Source organism: Petaurus breviceps, unplaced genomic scaffold (genome assembly GCF_028583685.1).
Source record: "Petaurus breviceps papuanus isolate PSGF00001 unplaced genomic scaffold, PetGlider_PUasm1.0 90731, whole genome shotgun sequence".
NCBI classification, from domain to species: Eukaryota; Metazoa; Chordata; class Mammalia; order Diprotodontia; family Petauridae; genus Petaurus; species Petaurus breviceps.
This window is the reverse complement of record NW_027187325.1, coordinates 8462831-8484268: the sequence shown is the minus strand read 5'-3', so window position 1 is coordinate 8484268 and position 21438 is coordinate 8462831. Positions and strand designations below refer to the sequence as shown.

The 21438-nt window shown below is 41.8% G+C and overlaps 1 protein-coding gene across 5 annotated transcripts in view; it reads left to right on the top strand.

Annotated features, from left to right (window-relative positions):
- The window catches only part of GLI2 (GLI family zinc finger 2), a 403275-nt gene that overhangs the window by 343542 nt on the left and 38295 nt on the right, over nt 1–21438 (top strand). For all 5 annotated transcript variants that reach the window (XM_069066901.1, XM_069066900.1, XM_069066904.1 and 2 more), the window contains 2 exons: nt 15926–16127; nt 19468–19681. In XM_069066901.1, the coding sequence (XP_068923002.1) occupies nt 15926–16127; nt 19468–19681 (416 nt within the window). The remainder of the gene's footprint in view (nt 1–15925; nt 16128–19467; nt 19682–21438) is intronic.

Genomic DNA, 21438 nt, shown 5'->3' with positions numbered 1-21438 from the left:
ACATTGATCATGCTGTAGAGAGAGGCATTGCACAGCCAGAGAAAGTGGCTACCCAATGCTCCCAGCTCAGCCAGGTAACTCAAGTTACAGTCCTAGCTGAAAAGAAACAAGGCTATCTTGGTATCCTGGGCAAGTCACTTGAATTTCTTAATCCTCAATTTCTTCATTAATAAAAGGAGGAGTGTAGATTAGATGAATCCTAAAGTTCCATCCTGATATGGTTTTCTATGATTCTATCATTTTAAGCCAGATCTAAAGGAAATTAGGTTTCAGATCTGAAAAAAGAATAGAATAAGAGCTAGAGCTATAAGGGTCTTCAGGAAGATTATCTAGTCTATCTCATTTTATAGAAGAAGTAGTCAATAGCAGAGCAGGATTTGAACCCACATCCTTTTGATCCAAATTCATTACTTTGTGCCATCGTTCACAAAACAGTTGCACTGTTTTCCTGTTCCCTCAGTATTAAACTTGGTCACGAATCAATGTGCTGGGGAACATGCTAAGCATCTTTGCTGTGTTCTGTTAACTCAGTACACAGAAGGGAGAGCTATAAGACAGAGTTATTATTCATAATACAGGCACTGGGATACTAAAGTGTTGTTAAGCCCAATTCAAATAGTGTGAGTTACAGATTTTTCAGACCAGGTCCCCAGGGTGAGTCTACAGTATGTGACTGGGAAAATACTTGGCAGGGGGAGAGAGTAAGTTGATCAGTAGAAAGAAATTGCCATAGTTGACTAGCTGTGTGATGTTAGACAAGTCAGTTTCCTCATTGGTGAAATGACAGAGTTAAGACTAGAAGATATCTAAGGTTCCTTCCACACTTCTGGCAATCATGGCTTCCTCTTGAGATAACCTTCCATTTACTCCGTGGATAACATGTGTATACAGTTATTTGCATATTGTTTCTCAATTAGAATGTGAACTCCTTGAGGGCAGGGAAAGACTTTTGCTTCTTTATCTCCAACACTTATCACAGCTCCTGGAAAGCAGAAAGCAGCTAACAAATAATTAATTTTTGAATGACTGAATCTATGTAGCTGCGATTAACCACAGCCCAACTAATCAGGATACTCAGTTGACTAGCATTTTGTTGTTGACCATTTTTTGGGGGGGGGAAAGAAAATGTCAAGAAAGTAAGTTGGTATCATATATTTAAAAGCAACTCAGGTGCCAGCTTGGCAGAATGCCTACAAACACTATCTGCGTTTGGAGCCCAGAAGGTTAGCTAAGGGGATATCCTGGCTCCATATCCTGAACCTTTCTTATGGTCATCTTATATTTATATTTTTGTTGTTAACCAGTTATTTCAGTGGTGTCTGACTCTTCATGACCACATTTGGCAAAAATAATGGAGTGGTTCAGTATTTCCTTCTCCAGCTCTTTTTACAGATGGAGAAACTGAGGCAAACAGGGTTAAGTTATTTGCCCAGACCCTGAGCAAGTATATGTATACTTGGCAAACCACTCCAGTATCTGTGCAAAGCTGTATGCAGGATAAATAGGAAATAATTACAAGACCCTGCTATATAGAATGTAAATGTGATCAAGACGCACTCAGGAGGTTAAATCATGAGAACCATCTTCAAATACAAAAGGACAATGTCAGAATCATAGACTGGAAAGGTCTCATTGGTCGTGTACCACAGTGCCCTACCTCCAGACAGATCATATTACAAATCATCCCCGCTGGAGGGATGTCTCCTTCCCCCTGGCAGCCAGCATCAAGGCCTCCTGCTAAGTGCTTCCTTTTGAGAGTTTCCTCAAAAGCCCAGTTTCCTCTGGTTTTGTTGTCTGTGTAAAAGGGCTCAGGAACTGAGTCCCTAACATGCTTGAGCTTCACTTATAATGACCTCTTCCTGCCTCTCTGCCCATTTTGCCCACCTGCAGTGACCTCTTCTTCCTCTGAACTCCTACAGTACAGACTATGGCACTTTGTTCATCAGCTTTTCAGGTATATTCGTCCTGTCTTATCAACTAGATGGAGAAACTGAGGCAGAGTTTCTTATATGATCCCCATGGGCAGGAACAAAGACTTATTCTTCTTTGTATACCTTACACTGCCAAGTTGGGGCCTTCTTTGTACATAGCAGGCATTCAGGGAGTATATATTGACCAATTGAAGTCAGGAACCAACTTCCCAATTTGTTCTCTACATACTTAACAGTGCTGTGACTAAGAGAGCACAAGCTTGGAGTCCAGAGGCCTGGGTTAGAATTCTGGCTCCATCAAATCCTGACCCTGTTTCCATAAACTCTTTTCCCCAGTTAAAGGAATATGAGTCTGGAACAAGACACTTAATCTCTCTCCGCCTCAGTTCTCTCAACTGTAAAATAAAAATGCGCTACCCATCTCACAGGGTTTTTGTGAGAAAAGTACATGATAAAGCTTAAAGAGTATATCAGTGTAAGCGGAGGATCCATAATTGAATTGGGATGCTAGAAAAATTCACATTATTCAGTATGTTCAGGGAGTCCAGTGGCTTCTACCCCAGGACCAAGTGTAGAGAAAGGACTGTGAGGTTGCACCAATAAAACCCAGGCTGCTGTTGGGTATTAGGAATGGTTTCCCTGCACAAATTAATAGGGACCAATGGCTGAGCCAGCCCTGGGGACATAAATCATGAGAGAAGCAGCGAGAAATGAGTACAAGGCTTTTCTTTCTATTTAGTAATTTATCAAGGGAAGTGGCACATTAATAAACATATTTCCCTCGAGGTGTGGGAGTAACAGAGATAAATATCACTGTCAGATCTGGCCTGTTTCCCCCAGTTAAAGGAGCATGAGACTATGGGAATCCAAACACAAGGAAGAAAATCTTAAATTGTTTTTTATTTTAAAATGTGCTTATTTCCTTACAGTGCCTAGCCATGGAATGGGAGAATGGCATGTCAGTCTTCTTTTCTTTATTTATCTCTCAGCAAATTGGTAATTAAAGATCAACAGAAGTCATCGGGTTTTTTTTTCATAACACTTTAGAAATTGCTCGATGACTATGGGTTATCTTATACTCATATTTGCTGAATGAATGGATGAATGAATCAGTAAACAGTCTGGTCTCAAACCACCTATCTGCCCAGTCTTATCTCCTATTGTTCTCTTTCCTGAATTCTCCACTCTAGCCAAGGCTGTCTATTTATAGTGCCCTGAACATACCACACATCCCTCCACCTGCTTTGTGCTTTTTCCTCTGCTCTGTGTGTATAGCATATCAAAGACTGACCTCCCTGCTGCTCTCTTCTAGTCCATATGGTAGTCAGTCACTCAGCAAGCATGTATTAAGTGTTTACTACATGGTGGGCACTGTGTTAAGATTTAGTAATATGGGGGCGGCCAGGTGGCTCAGCGAGTAAGAGCACCGGCTCCAGTGTCGGGACGACCTGGGGATCAAATCCGGGCTCAGATACTCAGCACCCACCCAGAAATAACTGTCCGGGTAACCTTGAGCAAGTTACTTAACCCCAATTGCTTAAAAAAAAAAAAGATTTAGTAATACAGAGAAAAGCAAAACATCATCCCTGCTCTCTAGTTCACTTTCTAATGGAGGAGATAACCAGCAAACAACACTACATACACATATATATATATATATATATATATATATATATATATATATATATATAGAGAGAGAGAGAGAGAGAGAGAGAGAGAGAGAAAGGGATGTTGAGGAGAGGAAAGTAAAAAAGACTATAAAGGTAGAAAGGGGCTGGGATGTAAAGGGCTTTGAAAGCAAAACAGAAGATTTCCTTTTTTTTATTAATTTTTTTCTCTATCAACAAAATTCTTCTTCCCCCTCCCCCACATTCCCTTACCCAATTAGGAAAGAAAAACAAAACTTCTGTTACAAACTCATATAGTCCAGCAGAACAAATTCCCACATTAGCCATCTCCAAATATATTTATGTCAATCTGTACTCTTAGGGTATTGCACCTTTAGCTGGATATGGGTTACATATCTTGTAATGCTACCTCTGGAATCATCATTTATCACTGTGCTGATCAGAGTTCCCAAGTCTTTCAAAGTTTGCTTGTCTTTATAATAGTGTTGTTATTGTTATTCTGGTTCTGCTCATTTCTCTCTGCATCAGTTCATACAAGTCTTCTTAGGTTTCTCTGAAATCATTCTCCCTTCATTTCTTTTTTTTTTTTTTTTAAGCAGTCAGGGTTAAGTAACTTGCTCAAGGTTACACGGCCAGTTATTTCTGGGTGTGGTGCTGAGTATCTGAGCCCAGGATTCAATCTCCAGGTCATCCCAACACTGGAGCAGGTGCTCTTTCCTCGCTGAGCCACCTGTTCTCCCCTAAGCAATTGGGGTTAAGTAATTTGCTCAAGGTTACACGGCCAGGTGTTTCTGGGTGGGTGCTAAGTGTCTGAGCCCGGATTTGATCCCCAGGTCATTCCGACACTGGGGCCAATGCACTTACTCGCTGTGTGCTACCTGGCTGTCCCCCCTTTCATCATTTCTTACAGCACCAAAGTATTCTATTATACTTACCTACTATAACTTACTGAGTTCTTCCCCAGTTGGTGGATAAACCCTCAGATTCCTATTTTTTTGGCATAAGAGGAAAAGCTACTATAAATATTTTCATGCATCCTTAAAGTTTTGCCTTGCTTAGGATTAATTCCTCCTTTAATCTACCCTCACTTTCTTTCTTTCTTTTTTTAACCATTTACCTCCTATATACAAGTTGAATGAAATGTATTTCTGTACCTGTGTGTATGTGTGTGTTATTCCCTCCCTTTACCAGTTCAGATGAGAGTGAGGTTCAAGTGTCACACATTCCCCTCATTCCTTCCTCCTTGTTTGTATAGATTTCTACTTGTGCACCCCAATTATGTGAGGTGATTTTCCCCATTCTTATCCCTAGTGTAGGGGTGGGGAACCTGAGACCTCAAGGCCCCATGTGGCCCTCGAGGTCCTCAAGTGTGGCCCTTTGACTGAATCCAAACTTTACAGAATAAATCTCCTTAATGAAATTCAGTCAAAGGGCCATACTTGAGGACCTCAAGGACCACATGTGACCTCAAGGCCCCAAGTTCCCCATCCCAGTCTTAGTGTATCCCTTTTCCTCTACCTTTCTATTCCTCTTTTATGATGATCATACATAACAGAACCACTCCCAGGGCCTCAAAACAGGATTTTCTGTTTGATCCTGGTGGTGACAGACCTGCTATAGTTTACCAAGTAGGAGAGTGACAAGGTCAGATTTGCACTTTGGGAAGATAACTTTGGCAGCTGACTGGAAGATGGACTGGAATAGGGAGAGACTTCAGGCAAGAAGACCAAACAGAAGGCTATGGCAATAGTCCAGGCACGAGGTAATGAGGACCTGCACAAAGGTGGTGACTGTGTGAGCATAGAAAAGATATGGAGAAAAGAGAGGTGGCATAATGGATAGAGCACCCTCCTGGATTCAAGGGGACCTGGGCTCAAATGTGGCCTCAGACACTTATTGGCTGTGTGACCCTGGGCAAGTCACTTAACCCTTATTGCCTCAAAAAAATTTATGTATGTATGTATGATTTAAAAAAAGATATGTATGTATGTCCTTGGAGTCTGAAGATAAGATCCCAACCCCTAACTTTTCTGCTTAGTAATTGTTACCGGGGGCATATCATCAAAACTTTCCCAAAATGAGTTTGCTCATACTTAAAAGATGAGGATCATAATACCAGACTACCAACCTTCCAGGGTTCATTTTGTTACCTGTCAAATGATGCACAAATGTAAGTTACCAAATCTGAATGCAAGTCAAGCTGAAGTCCAGTCTTCTCCATGAAGCCCTCATGGTCTCCAACAAGCCAGAAGTGAGTTCTTAACCCTCTGAAGGTCTGTTATGCTTATTGTTTAAGGTTTGTAGGTTCATTGGTTCACAGTGAGAAAGAATCTTAGGGAACATGTAGCCCAACCCCCTCCTTTCACAGGTGAAGAAATTCAAGCCCAGGGAATAGGTACTAAGTAGCTGAGCTAGGCTTGGAACCACATCTTCTGATCCCAAATCCAGTGCTCTGTACTCTGCAACATCCTCCAAGCTCTTATCATTCACTGCCTTGGCTTGGCAAATACTCTTTTATATGTGCAGGTTTTGACTGCTCAAATAGCAAGCTTCTCCAGGGCAAGGACCATGTTCAGTATTTTTCCTCTATCTTCTATTGCTTCCAGCCAGATGTCTGGCAAACACACTTTTTATAGTTGATTATCAGTTAACAGATTATGCACCTTTACAAAATCTTGCTGTGTGGTTATGCACTTCTGACTGGCATATGAAAAGACTGCATGGTCCATCAGAGTCCCATCAATTCACTTATAAGTAACAAGTCTATTTTTCTTCAAGGAAAACCTGGTAGTATATTAGAAAGAGCTCTACATTTAGAATTAAAGAATCTGGGTTCAAATTATGGCTCAACGACTTGAGAACGATGGGATTTGTGTCAAATCACTCTAATTCTCTTAGTCTCTTTTGTTTGTTTTGTTTGGGGGAGTTCTTTTTTTCAGAAGGGAGAAGGCAAGGCAATTGGGGTTAAGTGACTTGTCCAAGGTCACACAGCTAGTTAAGAATCAAGTGTCTGAGGCTGGATTTTAACTCAGGTCCTCCTGGCTCCAGGGCCAGTGCTCTATTCACTGTGCCACCTAGCCGCCCCATTCCCTTAGTTTCTTGACCTGTGATATGAGGTGTTTAAGAATACATGATCTTTAAGGCACTTTTCAGGTAGGAATCCTATGGTGCTGCTTCATTGGCTCTTCATTCCCTAAGTTCTTAATGGGATTCTGACCTCATGCCCAACACAACGTTCAATGCTTTGGAAAAGAGGAAAAAAGTAAATTAAAAAATAGCGCCCACCCTTAAGGACCTTAGAGTCCAGGAGGAGAAATAAGACAGTCATGCTAAAATCTCAAACCAGAATGTTTCAAGTTTCCATATCAGCAGAATATAAAGCCTTGGCCTGCTTTTGCATGTGTGGCTCCATTGTGTAGCACATAGTAGACCCTTAAATATTTGGTTGGTTCATTCATTCATAGCCTGGTTAACTGATCATTTATTTCCTTCTGAAAATCTTCCCAAGACATATTGATGTCCTTTTCCTACCTCATTCTTTTAAGCTGCAGGGTGGGATAGTGGACAGAGTTGTCAAACTCGGAGACAGGAAGATCTGGCATTAAGCCCTTCCTCTGACTCTTCTTAGCTGTGTGGCCATGACAAACCTCAGTTGCCTCATCTGTAAAATGGGAAAAACAGTAGCACCTCACCCCACAGAGCTGTTGTGAGGACTCAAGGAGACAGTGCATAGGAAGTGTTTTTTCAAATCTTTAAGAGTTACATAAATGTAAGCTGCTATAATTTGATGCTTCAGAATATTGCGAAGCCTCAGTAACAACCATCATTGTAAACATCTCTTCTTATTGTCGGAGACAAGTTGAAGAAGGGAGAGGGAGATGAATGTGCAGAGACCGTAAGATACAGAATCATGGATTGAAAGCCAGAAGAGATATCAGATGTCATTTGATCCAACACCCTTATCATACAAATACAGAAGTCTAGACACCAAAAAGGTGGTTTTTCCAAAGTCCTATAGACAAGAATTTAGAGGCAGAATTCGAATCCAGAACCTCTGGCTCCAATTTCAGTGCTCCTTTCACTGCTCCACTGCCCCTCTATGTACTTAAGGTTGATTTTTTTTTTTTAATACTTAGTGCTAATTTGTTTTCCTGAAATTTAATTGCCCCAAAAGAGGGGAAAGGGAAAGGAGATAAGGAGCAATGAATAGTTCTGGTTATTAAGTTTTAATTAATCAAAAGGGAAAAAAAAAGGAAACTGAAGTGAGAATCAGGAAACTTGGGCTCTGATTCCAGTCCTTTGCCGATTTACCTATGTGACCCTCGACAAATTCACTTCATCTTTCCATTGCTTAGTTTCTCCGTCTCAGAAATGAGAGGGGCTGGACAGCACTGTTTCCAGAATCCACTAGAGCAGGAAGGTTACTGTGGCTTCTCATCCCCTTTCCACACAACCTTAAAGGAACTCCTTCACTACTGTTTCTCTCTCTCTCATAGCTGGAGATGACCATATTGAGTCACTCTTGGTAGGCTGTGAGTCAAAGAAAGCACTTCATGCAAAGGCCAGATGTTTGTGAGAGGAGTCAGCAGACCCTGTTTTTCTCCTTATTCCTATTTACTTGGCATTTGAGACCTCTGACCAACCCATTCATTTAGGTGAAGAAGCCTCACCTGGGCGAGCATCTCACTGTGGATGCTGATTTTGTATATTCTGTGGCAACTTGGTATTTCTCTGTGAGTTGGAAAGTTCCGTCACAAGTCAGGAGCCTGAGTTGGCTCTTAATTTTGGAGGACCAACTTCAGTAACTTGTGCATGAAATAGCGCTGGGTCCAGGGTCTGTCTGAAAGAAAAAGGGCAGCTAGCATGATGAGAGCCACCCAGACAGCCCTCTCTCATTTCTTTGTTTAATTCAACTCGGTACAACAAACGCTTAATAAATCTCTCCTAAGCTCACTTCTCAACTCCTCACTGGCGCTCAACCCCAAGTTTCCAAACCGTTGCCAGTTCTTGTCATTTCTCCCTTCACAACATCTCTCCTCGGTGTTTCCGTCTCTCCTCTCATGCTTGCCACCCTCATCTCTTCCTGCCATATATCCATCGCTGGCTGATTGGTCTCCTTGCCTCAAGGCCCTCCCCCTACAATTCATCCTCCACTCAGCCGCCAAAATGATTGTCCTAAAGTATGTCTGACCATGTCACTGGTTACTCAGTAAACTCGACTGGCTCCCTGTCACCTCTGGGATCAACTCTAAAACCCTCTGTTGAGCATTTAAGATTCTTCCTCCCTTTCCAGTCTTATACTTTACTACCTTTCCCAAGCTCCGCAATCCTGAGACAACCTCTTTGCTCTTTCTCACCCCACCGCTGGGCCTGGTCACTAGCTGTCCCCAATGCCTGGAATACTCTCCCTCATCACCTCTGCCCCTTGGCTTCCCTAGCTTCCTTTAAGACTCAGCCTTCTTTCAATTCAAATCCAGCCCCAGATAGTTAACACAAACACTAGCTGTGTGACCTTGGGCAAGTCACTTAGCCCCAATTATCCTGCCTTCCCCCCTCCAAAAAGCAAAAAAGAAAGAATAGCTTCCATCTACATTGTGTATGTCTTTACATCCAGCTGTCTGCATGTTTTCTCCTCATCTAGGGTGTGACCTCTGTGAGGGCAAAGACAGCATTTCTGCCTTTCTTTGTGTCCCTAGCACTTAGCACAGTGCCTGGCACCCAGTAAGCACTTAATAAATGCTTGTTGAGTGACTAAGTGCCTACTGCATATAAGGCTCTGTGATTACTATTTATGTTGTCATTCAACAATGAGGCATAGTTCAAAAAGCACTAGGTTTAAGATTTCAGAAGGTCTGGCCTTGATTTCTGGCTCCACCACTTACTAATTATGTGTACTTGGGCAAATAAAATCTCTCTGAGCATCATTGTCCTCCTCCGTGAAATGAGGAGGCTAGACTTGATGATCTCTAAATCCTTCTCTAGTTCCAGGCCTGTAATCCTAGGAAAGCAATGTGGCCAAATGTGTCGGGAAGACGGAGGTTTGAGTTTTACCCACCTCAGACACTAACTCACTGTGTGACCCTGGGCAAGTCATTTAACCACCTCTGATCTTCAGCTGTAAAATATGAATGATAACAGTAACTATCAGAGGGCTATAATAAGGTATAATTAATGAGAACATGTATGTAAAAAGTACTGTTATAGGTTCAGTGAAAGATATAGAAAAGAAGGAAAATAGGTATCATTTTTATAATGCTTTCAGGTTTGCAAATATGATCTCATTTGATTTTCCCAACAACCCTGAGAGGGAGATGCTATCATTTTTCTTCTCTATTTTACAAATGAAACTGGGACAAACAGATTAAGTGACTTGTCCAGGGTTACACAGCTAGGTAAGTGTCTGAGGTCATATCTGAACTCAGATTCTCCTGGCTCCAGATCCAGTGTTCTATCTGCTGAACCATCTAACTGCCTCATAAAGAGTTCATGTCCCCCAGGAGTTTACAGGGTATTTGGGAAGGCAAGACAGTGGAAGGGTTTAGTAACAATCCCAGGAATGACAATAGTGATGTGTTAGTACCCGAAGAATAGTAAAGGTAACACAGCATTGTAAGTGTTGAAAGGAGGGAGGAATGAGTGTGAACTGGGTTAGTCAAGGAAGATCTCCCTGAAGAATTACAGGGCTTGAGCAGGGCTTGGAAGGGTGTGGGGGATTTCATTGGGTCAAGAGGAAGGAGGTTTGTTACTCTGGAGAGTGTGTGTGTGTGTGTGTGTGTGTGTGTGTGTGTGTGTGTGTGCTCTCTCTCTCACACACACACACACACACGGGTGCTGGAATGCTTGGAGGGATTTTATCAGTTTCAATGGTGCAAAGGTGGGAAGAGAAAGTGAGGATCATATTCTTATGGGAGTGGAGTATGTATTCAGGGATTCAGTTATGTGGTTATGCAGTTAGTGGGAGGCAGAGACAAGGAGCCTGAGAATCCTGGGAGAAACAGAAAGAGATGAAAAGTAGACAGGAAACTGGGGAAGAAGGTAAAGGCATAAGTGTGGGAGGTTAGGGATGGAGAGAGGGAGGAGGGGAGAAGAACAAAGAAAATCCAGTGGGCCAGATGGAACTTTGGGGAGGTCAGGATCATTTTAAAAAATTATTTCAAGGCTTCTTAGTTGCCTAGATGAGAGTAGCAGGAATAGGACCTAGCCCTCATGAAGAGAAGGAGATGTTAAAAGGACTAAGACAATGACATGATGGGAGTCACAGCAGAGCCAGGGGATGGCATGAACAAAACCAGGCAGGGTTGGTAGTCTCTTTGGACTGTGTAGCTGTTGTTAATAAGCCACAGACTGCAGCTGGTGAGAGATGAGAGCTTGAACTCTGAGCTGTCAGATTGTGTGTGTGTGTGTGTTTAAATATCCTTTTACTTCCAAGTTCCCAGTGTCTCATCATTCTCATGAATTCACTGCTCAGCACAGTGTAAGTACTTCCTTCCCCTTCTATTCCTCCCACACAGGCTCATGCAAGCCTCCTGCAAGTCCCAAATGCACCCCGTGTAAGCTGGCTTCCTTTCCCAACCTCTCATTCATAATCAATGGAAAGGTCTTTTGTTGTCCTTCTAAGTTCTCTCTGCATCACTAAAAGGGCCGACAGTGTAGAGGCTGAAAAACCCAACCATTCATCCAATCTGCAGGCCAAGAGCTGCGGGAGGCCAGCCAAGGCTCTTGGTTAGCGGGTGCTTTTAACAATGGAACCCATGCTAAGAGCCATGTGACATCTGCTGTCCCTGGGTGCCCTGCATCTCCACTTTTATTTCAGGAGGTGGGACCCAACAGGCTAAGGAAAAGTCCTCTCTCCACAGGATAATCCTAGACTGACTGATTCAAGTGGCCAGAACATTCCTTCACTAAGGAATGATTTAAGTGCCCTGTTGGGAGCAAAGCCCTCTGCTCCGTGCCCAGGGGCGTTACAAAGATTCTTAGACTATACCTGTCTTCACAGAGCTTATTATCTAGCACTGGGGCACAGAACACGGCCAGAAACTTAGTGTGGTGGGGAAAGGGATTAAATTTCAAATCTTAAAACCTAGATATGAGTATCAGTTGTGATACTTCCTGCATAACCTTGTGTAAAACATTTGCCTCTCTGGGCTTAAATGTCTTTATCTGTAAAATGAGGGGTTCCAGCAGAATGCTTTCAAAGATTCCTACTTGCTTTAACTTCTATGAGCCTACATTTACCCTACAAACGTATTATAATTAACTATACACAATCATAAGACCCCCCATAAGATATAAGAGCAAACGTCAAATTGAGTCAATGAGGATTTATTAAGCACCTACTGTATTCCACGTACTATACTTCCACCAGGGCACAAAGAAAAGGCAAAAAAGAATCCCTGTTCTCAAGGAGCTCACATTCTAAAGGGGGAGGCAACTTATGAACAACTATGTAAAAATATGTGCAGGATAAACTGGGGGTCATATTAATGGGGGCTAGGAAAAGCTTCTGATCTAAATGGGATTTTAGCTGAGTCTTGAAGGAAGCCAGGAGGCAGAGATGGGGGGGAGAGAGAGAGTGTTCCCGGCATGGGTGACAGCCAAAGAGAACAAAGTGTTAGGTCTGGCTGTTTAAGGGGTTTATGTTTCTGGAGGAACTGTACCTCATAAGGTCATTATGAGTAAAGAGCCTATTTAGAAACCAAATTTTATTAGTTCATTTAAGGGTAATTAGGCTCTGGGAAGTTGATTCACACTAACCATATTCACATGAGATGGATTTATAAACCAGAATGGCAGTTTATTAATTAACTAGGGAAAAAATGGTGCTACTTCCATGGGTAATGGAATACTTGAGTCAGCCTGCCATCTCCCAGGGGCAGTCACACAGTGGAGTGAGAGGACCTGGGTTCAGATCCTGCCTTTGACTCTTATTACTTATGTGACCCTTGGGCAAGTCACCTAAATTGTCTGGACCTCTATCTCCTCTTCTTAAATAAGAAGGGAGTTAGACCTGATGTTCTCCAAGCATCTTTTGACTTCTGTACCTGTAAGTTTCTTATATAAAGAGAGAAGCCTGCCTGGGCAAATTAAATGAAGATCAGAAGGTGACTTAGGAGCCATGAAGTCAGAACGAGGAGAGGTGAAGATTAAACAAGATAACATTCCTAAAATCCTTAGCACAGTGGCTAGTCCAGTCAGTATCCTTCTCCCCCCTCCCCCCCCCCCCGCCATTCTGTGAGAGTGACACTACATTGCCTTACATTGTCCCTGATCTGTTTCTGAAGGTTTTTACACTGTTCTTTTCTTCCTCTCCCACCCCCAGTCCTTAGCCCCTCTAAGGTTTGGATGTCAAGAATCTAACTGAGACCTCAGTCAGTCCACCAGATTGGTAACATTCATGGCGATGGTACCAGATAAGGAACCAGACAAAGGGATAGACTTCTCCTCCCATCTGGCTCCATTCTATGCTATTGTCCCCAAGTCATCTTGCCCCTGGGGGGAAAGCAGTCCTCCGCATCACTTCAAAAAGCCTCAGCTGATAGCGCAGAGACTCTGGTTCAGTTTTCTGACCCAGTGCCACTGCCCAGTTTTCTATTTCCCCACCATTTTAGTCTTACGCTCCCTTTCTAAATTTGGAATTCCTGTTCTTGATTTCTTATGTGGTTCTCACCATCTTGGATCCACATGTTCCTTCTTCCAGCACCTCTATTTCCTAGTTGCCCTACTCCTAACTCCTTCTACTGGCTATCTGCCTGCCAATGCCTCCATCAGCCTACTGGCTCCCTGTTATCTGATCTCCTTCCATGCAAATTGTTTTGGGATCTGTAGCTTCACTTGCAAACTTCGATTTCACCAGTGAGCTGATTCCTTCCCTTTTTATCACATCCTGCATTTCCTGGAATAGGTTGAGAGCTTCACCCAGACTCTTATAAGGTAAAATCAAACATTTATAGCACCAGTGGCCATTAAGATATCATGTTCCCCTCTGTCTGGGTGAAATCCATAGGAGGCAAAAACCTCAGTTAAATGAGTCCATAATAAATAAAATGTTAGACCCAGAAGAGACTAACCCCTTTATTTTATATATGAGGTAAATTAACTTGCCAATAGCAATACGTAGAACTGGGAAAGGAACCAAGGTCACCTGATTCCTATTTTCAGGAGTCTTTTTATTAAACCATGTTGTTTCTGCTTTTCCAAAATAGCATCAATAAAATCATGATTAAATTCCCAGTGTTAATACAGGGAAAACGTATTCCAGTTATTGAGAAAGTTCCAAAATACTTAATAATATGATAAAGTCTCTGCCGATTAGGGCTTTTTACACATAAGAGTATATTTTTAAAAGCAGTTAGACTAGAAAACATAAAGCATTTGGCAAGCACAATTTATCAATTGACAAGCATTAAGTGAGTATCAATAATGTGTATGCTGGGCATTGTAGTGGGTCAGAAAGGTCCACATTAATTATGGACCTTACCTGCCAGAAGTTTTCAGGTTGAATGATGATAATAATAGCACTTATTTAGTACTTTAAGATTGGGAAAGAGGTTTACAAATATTATTCATTTTATCCTCACAAGCCTGGGAGGTAGATATTCTTGTCATCCTTATTTTACAGATGAAAAAGTTGAGTCAACAGAGATTAAATGATTTTGCCCATAGTCATTCAACTAGTAAATGTCTGAGGTTGCATTTGAACTCAGATCTTCCTGACTCCAGACCTAGCACTCTAACCACTAGCTGGGAAAATTCTAATAGGAAAAAAACGGAAACATTTCACTTTGCTTATGTTAACACTCTGTGTTTTTTGCCCTTATTAACTAGAGCAGCCATTAGAAAGAATTGTGTTGTAAAGGGAAATGTACTTGATGGAGACTTAGGAGACCCAAGTTCTAGTCCACACTTTTCTACTACCTTGATATGTGGCCTTGGAGAAGTCACTTGATCTTTCTAGTCAGTCAATGAGTCACCCAGTGCCTATTCTGTATCAGGCACCCTGTTAAGCCCTGGGGCTACAAAAAGAGGCAAAGATAATTCCTGCCCACAACCTAATGGGGCAGACAACATGCAAAAAATTCAATACAAAGCAAGCTACAGACAAGATAAATAGGAAAAATTAACAGAATAAAGGCACCAGAATTAAGAGGGATTGGGAACGTTTTCTGTTAGAAGATGAAATTTTAATTGGAATCCAAAGGAGGCCTAGGTCTCAATTTTTTCACCTGCAAAATGGGAGGAGCAGAGGAGGAAGTTGGACTAAAAGATCCCCTGGTCTCTTCCATCTCTATGAAACTGTGACTTATTAAAAAAAACAACCTGTGACTTATAAAAGTCAGGTTTTCAGTTGGAAGCCTAAGCATCATTAGCATATTGTGCAAATTTCCTGTCATTGGATATTAGCCATGATATTTTCCATACGTTTATATGGTGTTGTACTTAGTGCCCCTCATTTGCTTAAATGAAAAGGAAAGAGAGCCTAAAAACAGTTTTGGATTCTCAAGAACCAATGATAATTTAGAGGAAACACGAAGGGTGCTGCTAGCTTCCAGGGGCCAGAGATGAATATAGACAGTCTTGACCTTAGAGTAATGGAAAGACCTCAGCATTGGCAGGCTGTATACTTGGATTTAAATCCTCGCTCTACCATTTAACATCTCTGTGACTATGCAAGTGGTTTAAACGCTGAGGCTCTCACTTTCTTGTGCATAACTGTACCTACCTCTGAGGGCTACTGTGAGAAAGAAAAGCATTTTGTAAACCTTAAACACTATGGAAATAGAGGCGATTAGTATACTGTATATTATAAAAAGTTAGCAAGTTTCAGGCTCCTACATGATCCAGCCCACCTTCAGATGAGTGAAGCAGTGCCTAAAGCATTGTACCTAGAGTCAGGACTTGAGTTCAAATCCAGCCTCAGACACTTAAGAGCTGTGTGACCCTAGGCAAGTCACTTAATCCTGTTTGCTTCAGTTTCCTCATCTGTAAAACGGGGATGATTGTAGCACCTGTCTCCCCCAGGGTTGTTCTGAGTCTCAAATGAGATAATATTCATAAAATGCTTTGCAAACCTTCACGCACAAAATAAATGCTAGGTATAACTATGTATTCTCTTAGTAGCATCTGTGGTGCTTGGCAGGGACTGAGTCTTATGCCTTCTTGTGTAAGGTTAGCACTGTCAGGTCAGGGACTACTTTATTTTTGTCCTCATATACCCTGTACTGAACACAGTGCTTGGCATGTAACAAGCACTTAATGTTTGTTGAAGTTAGCTTAATTGACTGGGAGGTTTGTTTTAAAGGTTCTTCTTTCATCGCTACAGAAAGCATTTCAAACTAACTAGTTCTGCCTTTGCTTTTTCTTCTTCAGTGTCCAGATTTTCCAGTCCCCGGGTGACCCCAAGGTTAAGTCGCAAGCGGGCCCTGTCGATCTCCCCGCTTTCAGATGCCAGCATTGATCTGCAGACAATGATTAGGACCTCTCCAAACTCTCTGGTGGCTTATATTAACAACTCCCGAAGCAGTTCGGCAGCTAGTGGTTCCTACGGGCATCTGTCTGCAGGGGCAATCAGGTAAAAAAGAGAGTGGCTCATGTTTGATCTTTGGTTAAAGGATTGGCTACGAGGCCCTCTTGAGCTTGGGAATCTCCCTTGTCAGGGGAGCAAGTTCTCAGGGGCCAGTCACATTCAGTAAGGCTAACTTCTGTACCTCAGAGATCAGAAGCTTTGGTCTAAGGGAATTTGGGTGGGAGTGGTATTTAATTGGTCCTTTGAACTGTGGGAGATGGGCAGCTAATGCTTTTATGGATCAGCATAAAAGTAATTTTTCCCATTAATGCTGTGTGTTTCTTAAAGACTAACGATAAAGAGTCCAAGTGGCCTTCTGTGGGATTCATCCTCAGTTGGGGGGGGGGGAACTTGAATCTCCCTTTGAAGCTATACCCCTCCCTTCTGCTGTGAATGATGAAATTGGCCAGGTCTATGACAACAGATACAGTCATGAAATCAGGGACACACCCCAAGTGGGTGTTTTAATTTCCACTGAATATTAACCGGGTCATTAAACTGCCAGGTTGTCTGTTGGACCATAACCATAGCATTTACACTAAGGAATTCTCTATCCCAATAACAAATATCCCATTGTGTTATATAGCAAACTACCTGTCCAAATCCTGTTGACAAAATTGCATTAAGAATCCACCTTTCTTCCTCCCTTCCTGGCCAATCCTTGGCCATTCTCTTATTAAGAAATTCACTCCATAACACACTAGTTGGGAAAAAAGTCAACTTATTCTTCAGAATCTGAAGAATCCAGACAGTAAAAAAAAATGTTGGGAACTTTAAATGGGTTTCTGCCCTTTGACCTGAGGGTAAAATTGTTTATAATCCATCACCAGTTATTCTTGGGGGGTCCAGCTCAGCTGTTATAAATGGTACCTGAGGTTATGCTGTAGGCAAGTTTCCATCAGCCATGTTCTTCCATAATATGGGAAACTAGATGTTAGCGGTTAAATGGTTGGAGGTCACTCCTGTTCTCAGGCACTGAACAAGAGTGTGTTGACCTCACCTAATGTTTTAGAAGAGAAACAAAGGAATATACCTCCGCTTCCCATGCATGGGGTGTGGAGGAAGGGAAGGAACATTAGTGAGAGCTCAAGAGGTGGGAACTGATAGAAATTGGGTCCTCCGTCCCCATACCTTCACATCCTTCTACCCAGCTCTGGTCCCTAAGATCCAGGAAAAAAGAAAATCAGATTGCAGATCCTAAGGAAAATTAGGCAGTGACCCTTAAATCAAACCAGGTAGGGAAGGCTAAAATAAATTTAATAAGTCATCTCTGCCTTCCTTATTCTCTTTTTGTTTGACTGTGAAAATTTGCATCTAAGGGGAAACTTTGCCTACTTGATATTAGCATATCTTTGAGTACCCTTAGCCCAGAGGCCTGAAACCAAAGGAAGAAGTTTTGTGGCTTGTGGGTAGAAGGTAAATGAGAAGGGTTAGTGAGTCCATGCAGATTTTACAGACTGGGCGAGGCAAAGACCTGGAGAGGTCTTTTTGTTGTTATTGTTTGTCTGTTTTGTTCTTTTTAATTAGAGTATGAGGTAAGCTCCATGCTTACATTCACCTCTAGCACCAACAGTTTAAAGCTGGTCTTTGGGGACTACCCTTTGTCTGGCATCCAAGCAGTTAAAAAATCAAATAACCAAATATTTAAGGATTTTGTCAAAAAAAATTTGTGCTGAGCATACAATGTTGTGCAATTTGCTTAACCTCTCTAGATCTCAGTTTCCTCATCTGTAAAATGAGGAGGCTGGACTATATGGTCTCTTTTCCAGCCCTGAAGTTATAATCTTGCTTATGATATTAATCCTAGACTTGTCTTAAAAAGAACACAACATGTAAATAAACTGATATCAAAGGTTCATACAGACAAGCCACTTTTAGGGACTGTCAGAGTCGATACAAACCCAGTACCATCTTCTGCCATTCTATTTCTGCAGTACCATACATGATAACAGATGTCCACAATGATGGCTCTAAGACAGCTGATGGGCCTCATCAAAGAAAGATCCAGTTATGATCAGGATGATTTTAAGATTGTGTTTATTTTTCTTTTATCATAATTCTCTGAAACTCGGTGACCCATATATAATATGTAGGGTAACTCTGCTATCCGTAACATTTCACCAAAAAAAAAAAAAAGGATCCCTTCAATCCCTGGACAAATGAAAGTCCCTGTTTACATTGTGATTTTTATAGTTTGGCATGTCAACAGTGTGCTGCCTGGTCACGATAGAGACTAATTGTATCTTCATTTTGAGTCAGTCAGCCAACCTACAAGTATTTATTTTTCATGAACCGTATGTTCAGCATGTGGTATCGTCCAAGTGGTATAAAGGATGTAACTTATGATCTGTGTAACTTTGGGCTTTGGTTTCCTTATCTGTAAAATGACGGCATTTAAATTATATTTCTAAGGTTCTTTTCAGCTCTTAATCTATGATACTATCATCCCATGTTTTCAGGGCATTAATATTATAGAAGAGAGATGAGATCCACATTTAGGAAATAGCTGTCTAGCAAAAAGCACTGAATTTTTAAAATGAGACTTCAGAAAAGGAAGAGATCAGTTATGGGTTAGGGTAGGGCCAATAGGAGAGGGGAAGGCTTAATGGAGTAAATAGGACTTGAGATGAGCCTTTAAAAAAGAGGATATAAATAAGATGGTAGGAGATAGGCTAATCCAGATGAGGGAACACAAGAGCAAAAAGCACAAAGGTGTGATGGCATATACAGGACACATTGTGGAAACCAATTGCAGAAGCAGTGGGGAAAGACAGGAAAGGAAGGGCAATGGGTAGGGTCAGCAACGGTCCATAGAGTGCCCTGAAAGTCAAGCAAAGGAACTGGAGCTTGATTTAATGGACAATAAGGAGCTATTGTGGGTCCTTGATCTGGGAAGTGACCTAATGAAAACAGGTTTTTAGTAGGATTTATTTCAATTCATTTCATAGGGCCCTAGGATAATTCCCATTAGGGAAATATCTCTGTCTTAACCTGGCTGCCATGAGATCAGCTATAGATTTTCTCCTTTGTTCTAAAATGATAACTTTTAAGATGCATTTCCTCCTTACCACGTCCTCTCAAAATCCCTAGTTTTTTCAAAGCTCAGCTTAAGCATGAGACCTTTTATTCTGAAGGTTCCCAGTTGCTAGTGCCTCTCTCCTCCAAAATTATCTTGTATTTATGTGTTTATTTTGAATATACTTAGATATGTGTGTGTTGTCTCCCTTGATAAAAGGTATGAGCCTTGAACTATTTCTTATTTTGTATACCTGGCTAATAGTAGGAACCTAATGCTTGATCGATTGATTTAGCAACTGATTGATTGATTCCTGTTTTTTTGTTGCAGCCCAGCCTTCACTTTCCCCCACCCCATCAATCCAGTGGCCTATCAGCAGATCCTGAGTCAGCAAAGGGGCCTGAGCTCAGCCTTTGGACACACCCCACCCTTAATCCAGCCCTCTCCCACCTTTCCTAGCAGGCAGCACATGGCGGTCATCTCAGTCAACCCCACACCAACACAACTCAGCAACAGCAACAACTGCATAGCTGACTCAAACCAGGTAGGAGCTTGGGAAGGGAGAAGGCACACATGGCTAAAATCCAAAAAAGGATGCTTTGTCTTTTTTTTTTCTTATCTGTAGGAGAAGGAGCCTTACAGAACTAAGGACTGTACAATCTGGCTTTATTTTTGACCTTTTCTTTCTATGTCAGTTGTTTAGAATTTCCTGGTATGGTTGACTTATGTAGGCTTAAACTATGGAAAGATACTAGGCTAGAATCAGGAAGGCTGAATTCTAGTCCTGGTTCTCCTAGGGAAGTCATGTAACATCTTTGGAACTGAGTTTCCTCATCTGTGAAAGAGTGATAAAATAATTCCTACCTCGCCCAACTTGCAGTATAGTTGTGGGGATGAAATAAAATTACGACTGTGAAAAAACACTTTGGAACACAGAAAGTACACATTGTATACAATTGTAAAGAATCATTATGAGAGCTGGAAAGGGCTTTATATATTCTGAATTAAATCCACCAATTTATAAGCCAGCCTGCCCTAAGACAGTCACATCATTTGTATATATTTTAGGGGGAAATTCCTAAGCCTTCAAGGTCTACTTGCCTTTAGGATCTGATAATCCTCTATGGATTTACTCCCATTCTCCTCAGTTCAGACCAAAAGTTGCCCACAGCTTTGTGATCAACCACGCAGGACCTGACCCAAAGGAAAATCAAATCCCACTGAGTTCAAAGGAAAAATCCCCAGGATATTTCCTGGAGAGGTTGTACTTCTTTTAAAAATTAATTAATTAGTTGTTTATTTATTTATAGTTGTTTCCCCTCTCTCCCCCACCCAAAAAAAAAATTTAGATGCTTGGGAGGACAGAAGGGTAAGAACGCAGCATTAACAGCACTATAGAGGAACAGAAGGGTATTAGGCCCAAAAGGGCTCTAGTCCCAGCCCTTTTGTTAACTTTGCTTTGGCCGACTCACACTTCCCCTCTCTCTCAGCCCCTGTTTCCCTATTTATAAAATGAGTAGGTCTGGTTGATGTTTCTTTCCAGGTCTCTAAATCTTATTCAACTCATAACACCTAATGTCCTTCCCAGTTCTAAAATTCTGTTAGTTGTGTAGAAGGAAAAGAGAGGAAGAAAGATATTTTGACATTTCAAATCAATGTGGGGAGAAGAAGAAGCAGGGGAGGGCTGTGACTTCCTCATCGAGGCAGTAGAGTTACTGACTGGCAGAAAAGTGTGGAGGTAGCAGGACAGGGGCTTTGAAAGGGCAGCTAGGGGGAAATCTGAATGAGCCGAGAATATATGAGTTCAAATCCCACCTCAGACATTTGCTAGTTGTGTGACCCTGGTCAAGTCACTTAAACTCATTCTCAAATGAGATATTTATAAAGCACTAAGCATAGTACCTGGCACCATATACGTGCTTAATAAAAAACTTATTCTGTCCCTCTCTCAGCCTCAGTTTCCTTCTCTGTAAAATTGGAGAGTTGGACTTGGTAGTCTCTAAAGTCACTCCCAGCTCTAAATCTATGATCCTGTATCTGCTGATGGTAGGATCAACCTAGTAGAACTTGCCAGTGGACTGGTGTGGGATCTTTTGAATAATGGGGGCCTGTGGGATCTGAGGGGCAGCTAGGTGGTACATTAGATAGAGTGCTTGGCCTGGAGTCAGGAACCTTATGAGTTCAAATCTGAACTCAGACATTTACCAGCTATGTGACTCTGGGCAAGTCACTTAACCCTATTTGCATCAGTTTCCTCATATGCAAAATACGAGCTGGAGAAAGAAATAGCAAACCACTTCA